This window comes from Sciurus carolinensis, chromosome 3 (genome assembly GCF_902686445.1).
Source record: "Sciurus carolinensis chromosome 3, mSciCar1.2, whole genome shotgun sequence".
NCBI classification, from domain to species: Eukaryota; Metazoa; Chordata; class Mammalia; order Rodentia; family Sciuridae; genus Sciurus; species Sciurus carolinensis.
Window position 1 is genome coordinate 126455679 of NC_062215.1, and position 19348 is coordinate 126475026.

Consider the following 19348-nt stretch of genomic DNA (forward strand, 5'->3'; position numbering starts at 1 on the left):
TAATGGTGGCAAGTATGAATATGAGCTTCTATCAACAGCTTCTTTCACATTCCCCTGTAGAATGGCGTGCCTCTCCCCAGAGGAAGACAACAGTGGGAGACCCTTTCATCAGAGGCACAATGGGACTGTTGAAAGACCACCACAAAACAAAGATCATGGATGAGCAGGACACATGCCTAACCTGGTAGCAATGTCACTTATTCTTTCTATATGCTAATTTTCTGTAGATGAAAATAGCAGGTGTATCTAACCTCACAGATGAGTAAAGTAAAACAGACCTGGAAAATCAAGACATGAAATGTGAAGTGGTAATACTACTCCCTAAATACTAGAAGTTGCTATTTTCAGTTGAAATTCTAGTAACTTCCTTTTTAACCTGAGGATTTCAAAGTGCCTAATAGGAGGTAAATTATAAACCCAAACAATTGTGAATCAATAATGAAACAAATTAACATGGACACATGAGGACCCTTTCTGGCATTTACTATAACTAATCACATAGGAAGAATACGTATACTCCAAAGTAGTTTTGCAAACTAGCATCCCAAATTAAACAGCCCCACATATACACGTCTTCATCCTCCTAAGCTTTACTGTCAGTAAATGAAATTTATTAATTGCAAGAATAATTCATTCATCCATTTGTTGCCTAAGTGTGCACAGGAAACTGCATAACATTAGAAAATAATTCAGTGTGGGTAGTCAAGGTCAATTTAGCAAAGCAAGAAATACCTGACCCAATAGCTGTGGGTTTTACACATGGGGTCCAGCTTTTTCTGAGACATCACGGGTAGGAGGAGCATTCAGGAAGAGAGTTGAGAAGTCACTGATAATAAAGTATACATTATTCTCTATTCATTTTGCCCAATCTTTCATTATTGAGTGAAAGAACATTATGTTCCATTTATTACTAAAATAATCAATTTCAGATTATTTTAAAACTGTTTTTGGCAGACTGTATGCTAGCAGGCATTTAATGGATCATATAAAACATGAAATGAATTCACTCTTGTTATTTATAATTATTAAAAAATTACATTTCCATCTTTAAGACAATATTCTGATTTGTTTGTTTTCAGGATACTGTGACAGGGTTCAGCAGTTCCTAAAAGTACTGAAAATGAAGTGGTAGATAAGTTTGAAACTTAATGGTTGTGAGGTCTTTAAAAAACAATACTGTGCTCTTAATGGAGTTACACAGAGTGAGAAACTAAAGAGGTTCTGCTTTCCCCGCATGTTTCTCGCTTTGAAGTTAGAAAAGCAGCTCAGTTTGATTGAGCTAGGTTGGGGGTAAAGAACTCACCAGCTTTTACAGATGAAAGCAAATGCTTAGAAGTAGAATTAAAAGCTACATACACTAAACTGTTAGTGTTAACTGATGCCAGCCCTAATCCATACTCAGAAAGTAGAGTGTGAACCATTCAAAGCTGACACTGGTCTCCTTGCTAGGAGCAGGTCTGCACTTCAGACAGCAGAGTTACAAATCATTAGCTTATCTCCCACAGAATTCACTGGACAGGAGGTGTCTATCCCCGAATCCCCGTGGTCCAGAGCGGAAAATGATTTCATGAAACCCCTGTGTCTCACATGATATTAATAAGGGTTTAAAAAAGTAAAGGAAATAAAAGATTTCTATGGTCAAATATGTTTGAGAAATTTAGAATAAAGTTAAGTATGTTTCATTCCTGCAGGACTTCTCTGAGTCTTCAATACATGCATGGAGGTTTCCTCGGTTAACTGGGTCTGAGAGTTATTTTTGAAGAGATGAAGAGTTTTAGATCATACTTGTGCTCCCTGGGGCATGGTTTGGGAAATACTGAAATAAAATATTACTATTCCTGGTTTACAGATGAGGAAAATGAAGCCCAGGGAGATCACACCCTAGTGAGTGGAGAGAACTCAGCTCTCCAACTTCCTGGTACCAACTCTTGGATGGGAACTCTGGGAAAAGACGAACTGTAGCAGAGTTTGCAGTAACATAGACGCCCTGGGAGGATCTCCCCAAAACTAACACCTCCAGAAGGGTCTTTTCTGGCTCAGTCTGGACCTACGGACCCACCCAGATCAAGGTTACCTGATACAAAGGCATGCAGATGCTATCAATCCACTCCAACTGCAACCGAGGCAGCTCATCTTTCCGGTTCCTATCAAAAATAGCCTGGAACAGGAGAGGAGAGTCTTGCTTTATTACACTGGGGGTTTCACAGGTACTTTGTCAGACACTTTGCCACAATGGTCCAATTTTACCAACTGAACACTTCACAAATCACAATCAGTCCTTACACATACTTTCTTTCCTTTATCTATGATAAGAAATAAAGTATTTCCACCTCTTTTTATGAGATTTGTAAGCGAATTTATTTGAACTTTATAGCACTCAACTCCTTGGGGCCAGAATCTGTCTTCAGATACGGGTAGCTGCTACTGAATCAAGTCATCATCAGGTCACTGGGAATTAGGTACAAATCAAGGGGAAAAGGATGTATTTTAGTGTCACAAAAATAATGCAGGCTCTTATTTCTGTAGTGAGAAGGTGGGATAGAATGGGATAGATTGGAAAGATCCTTAAAAGCATTTTTATTTTAAATAGAAACCATTTGTATTAATTTCTTAGGGCGAGGACTTGGTTCAACAATTATGTGTATTTTTCAACAAGGTTCTGTCATAATAGATTTCTAAGTCTTTATCTGTCACTGGATGGATGATGGGAGACACTCATTTGTTCTTTCCCAGCATTTAAACTTTATGAAGCTACAGTGTTTGATATAATTTAGGTGTATTTTTGAGAAAAAGAATGAGATATCTGTTGGGCAGACTCAATGAGGGAAACAATCTATTGGGATTGGAGAGTTAATGGATTGCTTGAAAAAAAAAATAGTCAATTCTACTGTAGTCAGAATGTCCCTCCCTTTGTTCTAAAAGGGAGCCAGGGCCTAAGAAGCTCTCTTGTGTCCTTATCGGTCCATAAGTTATAACTGCCTAGTTATAACTTGCCTTGCTTTATTGCCTTAGGGTAGGGGATGTCTGTCTTCTAGATACATGTGGCCTCCACATCATTTTGATACCCTTATAGGTTCTGAGGGCAGGTCCACATCATCCCTTGGTCCAGAAATGTTGGCAATGTCTGTATCCTTCAGATTCATGAATGATAGTGGGATTGGGTGAGGCAGAAATCAGTAGCTGCCAAATCTTGGGAAAATATCTGTAAACTAGGGAGAAGGTCACTGACTTCCATAGCCTCCGCTCATACTTGTCTTTTTCTGTGAAGTGTGAAGTACCAGGAAAGAAGACTGGAATTTGGAGAGGATGTGAAATATGCTGGAGAAAGTGATAACTCTTGGGAACTGAGTCTTGGCCCAAAACATTCCTTTAAGAATATTCTCTTAGTCTCTTTTGCTTTACTATAACAAAATATTCAAAGCTGAATAACTCTCTAAAGAAAAGAGGTCTATTTAGCTCATAGTTCTAGAGGTTCAAGGACCCACATCTGTTGAAGATCTTTTTACTGACTGTTCTGAGGTGGCAGAGGGCATCACATGACAAGAGACAAGGAGTGCATGTGTGTGTCCCTCCTTTCTTATAAAGTCAGACTGGTTCAATTACAGAGGCTCCCCAGGGTGACCTTACCTAATCCTAATCACTTCTCAAAGGCCCTGTCTTTAAACATTATAGTCCTTAAATTACTACTGTCTTACTACTTCACAATGGGATTAAATTTCAACATGTGAAACCCTGGAGGACACATTCAAACTGTACCCGAACCATAGTATTCTGTTTTATTTTTCTTTGCTATTGAATTGTTTGTTCGTTTAGTCAGTTTCTGGTGAGTTTTCCTCCTTCTTCAACCACCTTCTTTAAAATTCAGGAGTTTTTAGTTTGTTCACAGAACTATGCAACTATCACCACAATTTTAGACCATGTTCGTCACCCCCAACAGAAACCCCGCACCAAACAGCAGCATTGTCTCCCAGGTCCCAGCCTTTGGAACCACAAATCTACTTTATGTCTGTTTGAATTTGCCTATTCTACACATTTCATATACATGGAATTGTATGATATGTGTTTTTTTCTGACTGGCTTCTTTCACTTAGCGTGGAGTTTGCAAGGAATATGAAGCAGGTATTAGTACATTTTTTTTTTTTTTTTTGCCAAATGATATGGATATACCATGTTTTATTTATTCATTCATCAGTTAATGGACCTCTGAGTCCACTTTTTGGCTATTATAAATTAATGTTCTCATGTACATTCATGTGTAAATTTTTGTGTGGATGTATATTTTCATTTGTATACCAAGCTGTTGAATTTCAGGGTCATACGGTAACTCTGTTTAACTTTTTCCCAAAATGTTCTTTAAGGCAGCAGCACTATTTCACATTCCCACCAGCAATGAATGAAGTTCTACTTTCTGCACAACCTCATTGACACTTGTTATTGTCTGTCTTTTTTATTCTAGTCCTTATAGAGGGGGTGTGAATTGCTGTTTTCAGTAGTTTCAACTTGCATTTTCCTAATGGCTAATGCTTTTGAGAATTTTTTTTATGTGCTTATTGGCCATGTATGTATTTTCTTTGAAAATGTATTTATTCAGATCCTTTGCACATTTTAAAAATTGAATCATCTTTTTATTGTTGTGATTATTTTTTAAGTTCTAAATTCTAGGCCCATATCAGATATATAATTTGTAAATGATCTCTCATTTTGTAGAGTGCCTTTTCAGTTTCTTTAAAATCTCCTTTGATACACAAACATTTTGATGAAGTCCAATTCAATATCTCTGGATCAACATCTCTGAACCTTATTATCTTTTATCTCTTGTGCTTTTGGTATCATATTTAAGACACCACAGCTAAATCAAATCCAGAAGATTTATACCTGCATCTTCTTCTAAGAGTTTTATTGTTTTAGCCCTTACATTTAGGTTTATGATCTAATTTAAGTTTACTTTGGGTATGATGAGAGGTAGGGCACCAACTTCATTCTTTTCCCCTGTGGATATTCATTTGTCCTCAAACTATTTGTTGAAAAGACCATTTTCCTCCATTGGATTGTCCTGACACTCATGTTGAAATCAACTGACCATAACTGTAAAGGTTGATTTCTGGATTAGTCAATTCTTTTTTTTTTTTTTTTGGAGGGGGGGTGCTGGGGATCGAACCCAGGGCCTTGTGCTTACAAGGCAAGCACTCTACTGACTGAGCTATCTCCCCAGCCCCTGGATTAGTCAATTCTTAATCAAGGTTCAAGGAGTGGAAAATGAGTGTGAGGTAACACCTCGTCCTGTGCTTTCCCTTTACAGCATTTTGTATCTTGTAATAGAATTTTCATGATAATTTAAATTCTATATTTTCTACCATTTGACAAGGTCCTTGAGGCCAGGGAAGATGGCAGCTTGATGCTTGTTACTGGACACAGTGCTTAGCTTCCTGCTTAACACATGAAAGTGCTCAACCATATTTTATTCACTGACTCCCTGCTTCTCGTGTTGACCACTGGTTGTGGTCCAAGTTAGCCTTTGTCTCCATAAAGTTACTTTGATGACTTCTGGGACCATGATACCTGAGAGGTCTCCAGGACAATTTTCTTTCTAAAAATCAGGAGACAGTGGATGCAGCAAGTATCAGCTCTTTATGAATGCACTTCCAGACACTTCTGGAAAGGGACTAGGGAGGGATTACCCTGCCCCATAGGATATAGTCATCAGTTGGGCTAAGGAGCCTTTTGTGAAAACAGAGAAGCATTTAGAGCCATGTTTCCACCACAAAATTTCATTAATGTCTTCAGAAAATGCCTTCCCTGAGCCTACAGAGAAAGGCTCCTCAGTGCTGTGCCACTGCATCTGCCAGCTCACTGTTGCTGGCGATTTACTCACTTTTTTTTTCTTTTCATTTAACTAGATGACCTGTAGTATCACTATAGTGTAAATCCTTCAGGGGATGCCTCTGAAACAATTTATAAAAGGAGAGAAAAGCTTTTATTTTAAAGCTGAGAGAAATTTGGGTTGTACTAGGTTTTGACACAGAAATGTATACATCCTGACCTAATAGTTTTAGTTTTATAAGGAAATTTGGGGACACCACCAAAAAAGATTAAAGGGATGTTCAGAATCATGTATAACTAGATGTTGATTTGAAAACTAACATAATGGGTGTGTGTTTTGATCTACATGGTCTTCTGACTTTTTTCTGGGTAAGCAACTGGTTATGAACAGTCATAGCGAGTCTGACTCCTAGCTAGTCAAGCTAGGAGATGGTTCTTCAGCTTTTTCTTGGTTTTAAATGTCAGCAAAGAAAACCATCTTAAAAGTCTTAAAGATCTTAATTTACCTCCAAATGTTCTAGATTCTACTGATTTGAATGCTCAAAAACACATGCTAGACAATTGATGCATTCCTTGAACCTACTTTGCTGTGCTGCCAGGTTTTAAAATTCTTTGCACCACTCGGGTTATATGTTTTTAGCTAATCGTTTGTCAGGAAGAAAGAGGCTGCCCGCTCCTTGACGCTGTGATGGAGGTATTTATGTCTCCTTATCCTGATGTGAAAGAAGAGCAGCATCCTGAGCCCATCGCAAGCTTTCTCGAATAATAACTGAATGGCTGGGTCCAACATAAATAGCATCCCATTCACCACAACCTAGTTCTCCGGGTGAAACTCTCCATTTTGCCAACAAAGAAAAAAAACAGGTTTGAAAAGATTTACTTTTAGGGATTTTGAAAGTTCAAAATTGGTAAATAAAACGTCAAGGCTGGAGAGCTTGGCTTTAATCTTTTGCTGTATTTCCATTCCAAAGTGCGCACATGTGAAATGCCAGCACTGAGTTTTGAATTATTTGAATTCCACTCTGCATGCCCTCCTTCGTGCCTGCTTGTCCCACTGTGGGTGCTCAAGAAAGACTTGTTAAGTAGCTCACCGCTCTTAATCGGAAACCTGGGAATAAAGTATTTAGCATTTAAGTTTAATTAAAGTTTTAAACATTTAGGAGTCCTTTCTTAAATCCCTTCTCAGTCTTTCCCATTTTCAAGTTGTGATTTGAAGATATTTTCGGAAATGTCATTCAAAAGGGTAAGTACGTGACAATAGAAGGATGAGCTTACTGAAGGAGTGAGTTTGAGTTCTGATCTCTCCCGATCTCCTTGTTCAAAGAACTCACTGGTTACAAGTTCAGCCACCTGAAACACAGAAACATTTTAATTCATGAATAGTTTACCCAGAGACTAGGAAGTTATTTCTGGCTTAAATAACTACATGGTGATTATCTTCAACACACTCATTTTAAAAGCTTATGAGGAAGTCTTAACCTTTTGTGTTCAAAGGTATAACAGAATTTAATCAATGAAACTGATTTCCTTTTAATGAGGAGAACTTGTGCAGTATAGTTTTAGATGCATGCTAATAGATGATTAGGAAAAGTTCCAATATAGAAAAATGAAGCTAATAATAATTTATATCAATACTATATGTTATGACATGATAATGTAGCTAACTTTTTGATATTTCTATGTAGATTTTTACTGTGCTGCATACTTTTATCTTACTCTGACTTCATCTTGCTAACACCTAAACTCCATAGCTCCCTTCCCACCAATATTTGTGTGTGCACTCCAGAAGGGATACCCTGCCCCTTGCTTTCTACTGTAGCAATAAATCAAGAGGCAAAAATCAGGATTACCAATTCACATCAAACTTTGAAAGTATGTCAAAATATGGTTTGAAGAACATGGTCTTTGGGCTGTCTGAATCTAGCCACTTTGAGTGTGCATAGATTCAGTGAAGTGCTAATTCATGGTAGGCTCTGGTTGGTACCAACACAGTGGAATGATCCTTCTACCCCAAACCCTTGAGACCTACATTTTGGTGTGGAAGATCAACAGCCCAGCTAAAGAAATTAATTTTTCTTATCCAAGATTGTACATCTCAAGATAGTTCATGGAAAGCAAACTGATACAACAGGTAAGTGCTGGACAGGTATTTTCAAGAACACTGTGATGTGCATTTAAGAAATTTCTGACAGTCCTAGACAATCAATGGCAAGAAAACCTGGATCCCCAAACTAGTTTTCCTCTATTTCAGGCTCTTATAAAGATCTTATGTTCAGCAAAAGTCAGATGCATTTAACTCTGTTCAAGTGCGCAAAATCAAGACAATTTGCAGGCCATATAACCCATCTCGTAGAATGCCTGCCTCTCATGCTGGAGGCCCAGGTTCGAGTCCCCAGCACTCTGCGATTATGGAAATAACAAACAAGACAATTTGCCTAAGCGTATCTCAAGAGATGGGTCATAGATAAAACTTAAACACATCAAACTCACACCCACTTACACACACGCACACACTCATAGATCTGAGGTAGCAAGTGTGCAGTAGCTATAAAGAAATTGAATATCCAGTAAGTTCAGATTTCTGACATTCCTAACAGCATGCCTGGGTCCCTTCCAAGAATTCAACTGCTTAAAAGAAGTTGGAAATGACTTAAAATATTGTCCTTCCCCAATCTCTGACTACAGTCACTTCCCTTGTCCCTGCCTGTTCTTAGGACTTGATTCACTCTGTCCTCTCCAGTCTCTGCCACTACCTTCCACTTCAGGACTCCAGGCCTCTCCTCTCTCTGGCATTTCCTTTAAAAAAATGATCCCCTTAGGGTCTGGCCTCATCAATCCAGTTCCCAGAACACTCCCTCAGCCTGAAGCTGGGTCTTTTGCATTAGGAAATGTAAATGTGCACATGGCACCCCAAGGCAGGAGACCTACACAGGTCCACAGCCCCTGGAAAGCAAGGAAATGAAGAAATCCTATCCTTACTCTTTCTAAAGTGGTCCTAAAAACTCCCCTGTGCTTCTTTCATAGATTAACTTGTACCACTGCTTTGTTTGTACTTAAAAACCCAATCAGGACCATTAAGTGACTCCTGATTGAATTTTTTATTAAAGAAGGAAATTGAGATGCTAATCAGGCCTTGAGGGATCACAGGGGAAACCCGCATGCTTAGAGTCATGTTTGTGAGGAAGGATAAGTAGAATAAACACCAGAATTTAAAAAAATGAAAAGGAATATTTAAAAAGTCTAATCCCAAATCTAGGAAATTAGAAATACATTTGTATTTTATAGAATGTTCTATTATTTTGTTCAAATTTCATAGTATCAAGGAGTATAGTTTAAAAAATATCTGAACCTGATAAATTTGGGGACAAACATGAATGACATTTCCAGCTTAGAACCATGACAAGATTTGTGATGGAAAACATTTACAAAAACATGGTTTCATGTGTTGTCTCCCTGAATTATTATGTTTCTGTACTTATTAGCAGAACTTCACATTCTAAAAATAAAATAATGTTTATACTAGTTACTAAGAAGACCACCTATGAATGCCTATTGGGCTTCTAAAGTTGACCTAAAATAGGGCAGAAAATGTGTTCCTCTTAGCAAGGCTGTAAGTAACTTAGCAAGATCCTGTTTCAAAATACAAAATAAAAAGAGCTGAAAAAGTAGCTCTGTAGCTCAGTGGTAAAGTGTCTCTGGGTTCAATCCCTAGTGAAAAAAAAAAAAAGAATAAAGAAAGAAAAAAGAAATTGTGTTCCTTCCCTCCAAGTACTCTGCCACACATTTTTCTATCCCAGGTGGGCTATTGCTTTCTTAGTTCTTGATGTGTATTTCACTGGGTTTTCTGAAGGTCCTGGTACTTCATACCTCAGCCCACTCCCTTTTCAGTCTTCTCTACTTTTGTGAGAAACTTCCTCCCTATCTCTACCTCTCCAGCTCTTCCTTCCTATGACAGTCACCTCAGTACTACACTTTACTCACCTACCTGTTCTCTGCAGTCTATTTTCAAATCCAATCTTCCCACATAATAGGTAGAAATGTTGAAATGCTATCAATTACACAGATTCTTTGCAGTTACCCAGCTTTATGTGAATTTTTGTGACTTGAAATATGTCACACTAAAATTAAAACTGGAACTCAAATGGAGGAGAGCTTTATAGGAAAACTGCCCAATCTGTATTCAAATATGATGTGAGCAAGAAATAAACCTCTATTTGCAGTAAGCAACTGAAATTTAAGAATGTATTTGTTATTGCAGCAACACTTAACCTAACCTTGACTAATACAAAATTGGTACTGTTATTTAAATAGAAAATAAAAAGAAAGAAAACACCCTGAAGTATGTGGCATGAGCTTGACATTAACCAGCAAGGAGGGTTTAAGGATCACAATCTATATTACACAATTTTGTGCAGTTATCATTGAAATGAAGCTAATGGTGTTCTAAATGAACTTTAAGTCTTAGGAGATTAGAAAACAATGTTAGTAGCATGTGATGGTTGGTATAGACTGTTTCACTAGGTATTCTACAGGAGTGAATTTGGGAAAGGATCAGCATGTTTATAACTAATGAAAGATAATAGAAAAATACAAGGTCTTATACAGATGGAAGATGAAGCTGCCTCTCAACCTCAAAATGTAAAAATTAAAATTAAGGTATGCTTTAAATGAGAAGCAAATAAGATTCCGTCTCATGATAAGAATCCAATTAAAAATATGACCAGAACACCCATATTTTAGAACTCTGAATGAATTAGGTGATATGCAACAAAACTGGACAAAAATGTCTCAAAGAAATGATTTCACATGGTTATCTCACTGAAATCTTTGAGGCTCACAGTACTTGGGACTAAACATCACAAGAGAGAAAGGAAGAAGTCTATTTACTATATTTATTTATTCCTGAATATAAGGAAGCAAAAAAAAAAAAAAAAAGAAAAAAACAAAAAACAAAGAGGTTTCTATGAAAAAGAACTGTATATGTGGTAATTGGCAAATGGAAATAACTAGAATAAAATACATACGAAGCTAAATGTTTAAGAGAGTTTTAATGCTAAAGTATCCTTGAACTTGTGCCTATGTAGAAAGTCTTGGACTCTCAGAAATCTTTGGGTGAGAAGCAGGCTGAGAAAGCTGCCTGACCTGCAGATAATGCCAAGGAGGATGATGGAAAAGAGTAACTTCCCAAAGAGAATAAAAAAATTGTGGAAAACAATGAACTGGGCAGCATATCCCAGGGAATGAGGTCCACCAGCATGAGGACAGCCCTCACAGAGAATGCCCAGTGGGATTTGGGAATTGCCATGAACACTGACTGCCAAATGTGGCTTATAACTTCTTTTTATGAATGGGAGTGGTATGATGGGTATTTTGTGTTTCGGATGGTAGCCACTGTATCTTGGGCATGTGTAGGTGTTCAATTTGAAGAGGTGGGCACATATTATTCAGAGATTCTGGACTTGGAGTTTGATGCCATGACTGATGGGATGCAGTCTTCCTTGGGGAGAGATGAATATACTTTGTTTGTAAGAAGGAGAGTGAGTTACAGTTTTGGTGATTAGAAGGGCAGACTGTGGCAGTCTGCATTTACCAGCTATTCTGACTTTCTGTTTGCTGGACACACTGAAGGATGTGGAGTGGGGTTATGTGAGCTACTAGGGCCACTCAATGGTTGAAGAAGGCATTTAATTGGCAGAGCAAGATCCTCCCAGGGCTTCTCCAGAATGATCTAGATAGAGGCTTCTCTCTCAGCCCAGTCCCCAGAGAGGACGAAGAGGTGCTAGTCAACTCTAGATGTATATATTCATGAGCAATTTGTTGAGATTTTTGGGTTTGATAACATAGTCAATTCTGTGGGCACAATTCTGTGTAGGAAAGCATAAAACATGATGGAGCATGAAGGCTGGGAGCACAGCCTGCTAGTACTGGAGGACCTCAGGTGACTTACTCTTTCTAAACCCCATCTTTCCCATTTGTGAAATGAGGATAATAACTGCATTCACTTCCTAAAGTTGCCAAACATTGTAACACACTAGGTGACTAAGTCAACAGGAATTCGGTCTCATAGTTCTGGAGGCCAGGAGTTCTTCAGCACACTGAGCAGAAATTGAGGTATTTGCAGGGCTGTGCTCCCTCTGAGGCTCTAGGAGAACATCCATTCCTTGCCTCTTCAGTTTCTGGAGCTGCCAGCTTTCCTTGGCTTGTGGCCACAAAGTTCCAATCTCTGCCTTGCCTTCATATTGCCATCTCCTCTTCTGAATGTGTGATCTCCTTTGCTGTCTCTTACGAGGAGACTTGGGACCAGCTAAATATTCAGGGTAATCTCCACAGGAAAGATCTCAGATCCTTACTATAATCATATCTGCAAAGATACCTTTTCCTTGTAAGGTAATGTTTACAAGTTTCAGGGGTCAGGACCTCATATCTTTGTGTGGGCATTATTTAGCCTACTATAGTCACAATATCTTTTTTAAAAAATATTTTTTTAGTTATAGATGAACACAGTACTTTTATTTTATTTATTTATTTTTATGTGGTGCTGTGGACCAAACCCAGTGCCTCATATATGCTAGGCAAGCACTTTACCACTGAGCCAGGTCCTAACTATACCTATTTTAAAGGGGACTTTAAGAATTAAATGATACAATACACACAAAGCAGGTATTTATTGATACACGAATGTATCTTATTTCCCTAAAATGTCAAGTCTTAAGGTACCAAGTTGCTATTTTGTACTCCACAGTCCATATAGTAGGTGTCACATAAAACTTTGAAAAACATGCCTATAGGCCAGGCACAGTGGCACACACCTGTAATTGCAGCGGGAAGCTGAGGCAGGAGGATTTGAGTTCGAAGCCAGCCTCAGCAATTTAGCAAGGCCACAAACAACTGAGACCCTGTCTCTAAATAAACAAAAAGGGCTGGGAATGTTGCTCAGTGGTTAAGCACTCCTAGGGTTTAATCCCTAGTATCAAAAACAAAACAAAACAAAACAAAACAAAAAAACCCAAGTCTTAATCCTAGCACTTGGAAGGCTAAAGTGGGAGGATTACTTGAGCCTAGGAGTTTGAGACAAACCTGGGCAACATAGTAAACCTCTGTCTCAATGAATAAATAAATAATAACATAAAACAAAAGAAAGTACACTTAAAGTTCTATTAACCCCTAAATAATATCACTAATCAAGAATCTTGTGTTGGGTAGTTTCTTGATTGAAAACTATTGCTGCTATAAAACCAATGTTTATTTAAAGGCAGAGAAAACAGATCAGTGTAAAGGTATGTTCTTTTGGAGACAAATTAAATCAAATACTGCACACTTTGACAGTAAATCCCTTTAATATATAAATAGTATCTGAAAAGTAGAATTTCCTTTTCACCACCACTCCTCTATTTTTTCAGAGGTGAAAAGAGGCCTTCATGTTAAGACAGATTACCTATTCAAAAACATTATCTTTGAATGCTTGCCTTAGGATGTGGTCAAGGTGCTACTCCAATTTAGCATGTTACAAAAAATCTTAAGAGTTGGAAGTATTGCTCAGTAGAAGCACAAAGAAGAAAAGGTTGTGGGATAAATAGTGTTGCCACTGGTTCTGCTGCTGCTTTTTACACCATGTTAATACTGATGCAAATTGACTGGGGTTTCAGTGCCTGGCAGTTAGGGCTCTGGGAATACCCCCCCAACCCTACCCCCCACCAGTCCCTCCTCTGCTGAGCCCTGCCATTAATCACCACTTGCCTGTCTGGAGATCTCCCACGGTTTGGTCACGGCTCCAAGGTCACAGGCTGTCATTAACATTGATCTGAAAAACAGAACCAAACAAAACAAGCTGAATAATCTTTTGTTGCATTCCTAAACAAACCCATCCTAGATACATAAATAAATAAAATGGAAAGGAGGCCAGCTCACATCTTCTTTCCCTCAACAAGGGGCAGCACTGTTTAGAGTCCCGTTCAGCATCTCTATCATGAGGCCACACTGCTTAGGAAGACAAAGCTCTCACACATTCTCCCGTGGCCCTTTTGTTTTGTCTGCAGCAAATCAAGGAAAGCTACTTGCTCTCTACCTGAGTTCAGCAGGCTCTTGAAAATAATTTATAATGGACCATTTAAAAAAAAAAAACTATAAGCAAGGGAATCTGTATATAATAGTATATACATTACAGTATGTACATTACATACTCATTCCTGATTGAAGGGAATGGAAGAAAATCCATACCAAAAAGGAGAGGCACATGCCACATAGGTGCTCTTTCATTTTCATGGGCTCCGTGGAGCCAGGATTTATGGGGGAGAGTCTCACTGTTTCACTCCAGTTTACTACCTGGCTCCCATCATGTTTTATAAGCATTAAGAAGAACCACACTCAGCTCCAGCTTTCCTTGATTTGAGCACATAAGAAAGCACAGGAATGCTTTGAATGAGAATTTCGAGGGGCAGATTTATCTAGGATTCATTCCATGGAAACATGGGAACAATTCAAATTGTGGAGAGTCCTAGTGCTTATCATTTGATGTGGTAGGTGGGGGGAAAAAGCACATTCCTTCTCCCAGATCTGTTTTCTTTTGGCTAAAACCAGCAGCATGTGATGAAAAATAAGACAGGATTTGAGCTGGGAAATCACATCTTGGCTGACAGCTTTGGGAAGAAAGGGCTGTGTTGTTAGAGGTCAGCGGCCTGTCCTGCTGCCGGGGTTAACATTTTATACCACTCCACATCCCAGTGCCTTGGAAACAGGTCTGCTGCCCAGATGGCAGGGGTCTCCAAGGTGGGGGGGGGTATGTAACTTCCCCAGGAAACCCCTCCAGGGAACCAGACAGAGTCCAGATGACAATAGGTCATTCAAGGCATAAACTAGCAGCACCAGTATCCATAACCCTCTGGGACCGGAGCAGCACTTAGGAAGCAGGGAATTCCCAACACCCCTGAGCACCATGCAAAGGAAGACACATCAATCCAATCTTCATTTTTTATTTCCTGTAAGGAGCATTTCTAAAGAGCTCCCATGTGCCTATCTCTGTGCTAGGCGCTTTCTTTCCTAACTACTAACTTGTATCTAAATGAATCCTCGTCACAACCCCCAGGGGAAGGGGCTATTATTATTTTCAAAAAGTAAGGAGATGCATGGAGAAATTTAAGTAACTTTCCCAAGGTGAATAAAGGATTTGGGATTCTGTGTTTATCACAAGACTACCAGACCCCCTCCCTGCACTCCAATGCTTCTCATTTTAGATTCTGTCAGTTCCCAAGGGGACAAGACTTTGGATAATGCATCAGACTTTGCAGTCTCCTGGATGGGAAATAATCTCCTGAGGTGGTCTACTTACATCATAACTTGAGAATTAGGTTCTGTTAGATTAAGCATTTGAAACTTCTCAAATTCATATTGCCTTAATCAGTCAATCAATAAGTTTCTTGAGTATCTGCTAGGTGCTCAGAAGACGACAATTCTAATAGCTAGGATATTGAATAGCCACTTCTGGGTGATCAGCATAGTTTCTATATGAGGCAAGGATATTATTTTTATCTCCATTATACAGATTAACACATTATGGCTCAGAAAGGTTAAGTAACTTGCCCAATATTATATGGCTAGGGAGTCAATGCTAGGATTGGAATCTACAAGGACTGAAGAGGAATCTCTACTCCAATGAATCCAGTGGAGCAGAAAGGCTCTATGGGGAAGGAGGAAGAGGCTGGGAGGAAGGACGGGTGGAGTGGTTAAAACTTTTACCCAGTTGGCATTGGGGAGTCAATCAAGGTTGGGCCAGACCTGATTAAACCTTTGAGGAGAAAAACTTTAGATGTGAAGACAGTTTGAAGAAAGAGAGTGACAGTAGGGAGAGCAGCTGGAAACATCCGTTGATAAGTGCCTGAAAGAAAAAAGGACAAGGAGAGCGGAAATGAAAGGACAGGTGGAAGATTACAAAGGAAGAACTGAAGGAGATGAATGCTCAACTTTATCTCGTTTTTTGGATCAATCCTTTACAAGAAGTGAAAGTTTCTTTATAGTGTAACAGGGAAGGCAGTGAGTTTACACCAACAGTTTAATTCTAGTTCAACTTACAGTGAAGTTGTGTCAATCTGTTTAGCGCAATTGATTGAATGATCTGCAAGAATGAGGGCACAGCTATCCCATCCTAAGCAGGGTGGGAAGATCTCTGACACTCTCAGTTGATCATTTTTAACATACCTCTCTTCTGTATGCCAAAATTATGTCAATAATAATCTAGTGATAATTATCTTCTTGATTAGTTCTATAGTTTAAAAACAATCAGCAATATAAAAGGAATAAACTTTAATTTTAAAGATATACTCAAAGTCAGCAAAAGATTTCACATAGGAACTGAAATTTGCACTCACCACATAAAAATATTATACCTAGCAGTCTGCACCCCATTTTACTGTTTTAAATTTTAAACAAAACCTACAAATGGTCACACACAAACAAATGACAGAACGGAAGGAAGGTAAGTTATGCTTCATTTTCCCACCACAGTGCTGTCACTGTTTATTCAGCACGCACTAGGTGAAAAGCAGGAACATGAATTTCCACAAGGTTGGAGGCACAAACCATACCCAGAGCAAGTTTAAAAGGTCACAGACAGGACCTTACTCTTGAAAGCAGGGAGTGGGGCCAACCTGTGTCAGGACCAATTGTATGCCCAGGGGTCCTTGGATTTAGCTTATATTATAATACATGCACAATGAAAGGATAAGTAATAAATGTGCCAATTTAAAGTTTTCATTTCAATGATTTTGATCTTCAATAGGAACCTCAGCAATTTTTTAGAATCTATACTAAGAAAAGATTTTCTTCAGGGAGAAGTTCATTATTGACTTTGTTCAGAACTGCTGGCATATGGTGATGATGAAAAGCAAACTGATTTTTGGTTGGCTTTACTACTATCTTAAAGTTCTCCACAGATAGAACTTTGGCAGCCCCCCACCCTTCTGCCCCCCACTTGGGGCTCCATGCTCAGAATCTAAATGTGATGGGGTAGCGAGGGCACAGGAACACCTCTATTCTATATATTGTGCTTCCAAATAATGTATTTCTTTTTTAGCATAATTTTAATATAAATCTTTGTACAATTAGTGAATAGGAAAAAATTACAATTGGTGATATGTTTTAATTTGATTTGCAAGGTGTTATTTTCAGTTCTCATAGCATTTAAAATGAAATATTAAAATAGATTTTAAATTAAAATAAGACTTTTAAATTAAAAGTAATTCTGCAAAGACATTTGCCCAGTTACTGTCTGTTCAACTTCAGATTGGCACTGCCCTTCTTAATAATCCTGTGGCCAAGGATTGTTTCAAAATATTTTAGGTAATTCTCATTTCTTTCTTTCTTTCTTTTTTCTTTTTTCCTTCCTGAGGGGATTCTTGCAAAAAGTGTTGGAAAACTTCTGCAGGAAAACATCTAACATCCAGGTGGAGATGCTGAATAAGCCCTGGTATTTTAGGAATGAAGCTCAGAAGAGAGAGAGGGTGCCCAAGAAATAAGCTGGGAGTCTTTTGGGAAGATGCTGGTTGAAACCATGAGAATGCTGAGGAATGAGAGAAGAGAATCAATGACAGGTCCTGGAGGACAGATACTTTTAGCAGTTGATGGGCAGGAAGAAGGGGTAGCAAAGGACAAAGGGGAAGGGAGAGTCAGCAAGGTTCTGCAGAATCTAAAGTGGGAGAGAGATTTAAGGGAAGGCCAGGACAACTCAGGGGATGTGAAGAGACAAGGCAACTGAAGAGAACAAAGACTGGAGAATTTGATACTGGGAGGTGTTTGGTGACTTTGAAAGGAGAGAAGAATCATGTTTTACAGACTTAATTCCTCAGTAGAGGAATGACTAGACATTGTGGTATCTTTGAATTTTGGAATACTATGTAACAATAAAAGTTTGTCTTTCCTATGTATTTTTAAATAACTGGTAATCTATACTTTAATAAAATTTTTTTCCTTGGTGTAAAAAAAAAAAAAAAAGACAATTGAGGGCTGGGGTTGTGACTCAGTGGTAGAGCTCTTGCCTAGCATGTGTGAGGCAATGGGTTCAATCCTCAGGACCACATATAAATAAATAAAATAAAGGTCCATCGATAACTAAAAAATATTTTTTTAAAAAGAAGATTGAGGTAAGGACATGGAAAGAAAGAATTATGAGGTACATAGTTAAATGGAAGAGCAAGTTCAGATTGATATGCAGATAAATGATCTATGTTAACGTGAACAAAAAAATTTCACACTGAACAGTATTTTTCCCCTGAGGGTACACAAGTATATAAATGCTTTGGAAATGGTCTGGAAAGACACAACAAATTGATATCAAAATTTAGCTGTGTAACCAGTTCCTGAATTGGGTATAGAGCTCAAAGGAGATTGGGGGCACATCTATAATGACTTAGCTTATTACAGAAAAATATATTCCTATAACTGCACATGGAATTTAAAAATCACATAAATAGAAAGAGATTCCCTTGCAAGGAGATGGTTGTGCCAGCAAAGGGTGGGAGTGCAGAGAAGGGGAACACTAGGAGGAGGCCTGGAGAAGGGGCAGGCTTTAGAGATGATGTTTCTGGCAGGGAAGGTAGAAGTACATTTTTAGGTGTATAAAGATGAGAGAGACAGAACTAGATTTTGAAAATGGAAGCCTAAGTCAAGAATTGATGCTGTAAGCCTGGGGGTGCAGAATGGGGGAGGTGGAGGCAATGGAATTAGTAGTGGGTGCTTTCCCCCTTTCCTCCCTCTCTGGAAAGGACAAAGAAAAGAGTCTGTAAAGATAACACAAACAGGGCTGGGGTTGTAGCTCAGTGGTTGAGCACTTGCCTAGCGCGTGTGCGGCACTGGGTTTGAACCTCAGCACCACATAAAAATAAATTAATTAATTAAATAAAGGTATTGTGTCCGTCTACAACAACAGCAAAACACGAGAGAGAGAGAGAGAGAGAGAGGAGAGAGAGAGAGAGAGAGAGAGAGAGAGAGAGAGAGAGAGAGAGAGGGAGGGAGAGAGAGAGAGAGAGAGAGAGAGGAGAGAAGAGAGAGAGAGAGAGAGACATATCTCCAAGAAGCAGGGCCCTTTGGCGAGAACTCAGGAGTCGATGATGACGTGAGGACAGCCGCGGGGCGGGGCGGGCGGCGCCCAGCGATCTGGAGCTGCTGGCAGAGGTCTTCTGTAAGATATGGGGTTGTGACAGGAAGCCTGCTCGATCCAGTGGTTGCCTGGCTGTGCAGCAGACACAGTGTGTTCCAGCGCCGCCTCTCAGACTTTCCCAGTAAAACCCAGCAGCTTGAGGAGGAGCAGCGGGCGCGCAGCAGGTCCGCAGAGGTGAGACGGAGTCATGGAAGGATGTGGAAGGAGCAGAGGAAAGGTGCCTAACTACTTGGAGGGGCTGCTGTCCTTCCTAAACACCTGGGAAGAGGGCCCCTGCAGTGAGGCTTCCTAACTCCCCCAGGTGGTTCTGATGGGTTTCTATCCACAGTGCCTCTGGTCTCTAAAGAAAAACAAAATTAGCTCACCCTTTTTCTCTGTGCT

The 19348-nt window shown here is 39.2% G+C and overlaps 1 protein-coding gene across 1 annotated transcript in view; it reads right to left on the minus strand.

Annotated features, from left to right (window-relative positions):
• The window catches only part of Pde11a (phosphodiesterase 11A), a 378401-nt gene that overhangs the window by 32733 nt on the left and 326320 nt on the right, over positions 1-19348 (minus strand). The window contains exons 17-19 of the mRNA XM_047545134.1: positions 13558-13621; positions 7096-7170; positions 2075-2158 (exon numbers count right to left, since the gene is read on the minus strand). Coding sequence (XP_047401090.1) covers positions 2075-2158; positions 7096-7170; positions 13558-13621 — 223 coding nt within the window. The remainder of the gene's footprint in view (positions 1-2074; positions 2159-7095; positions 7171-13557; positions 13622-19348) is intronic.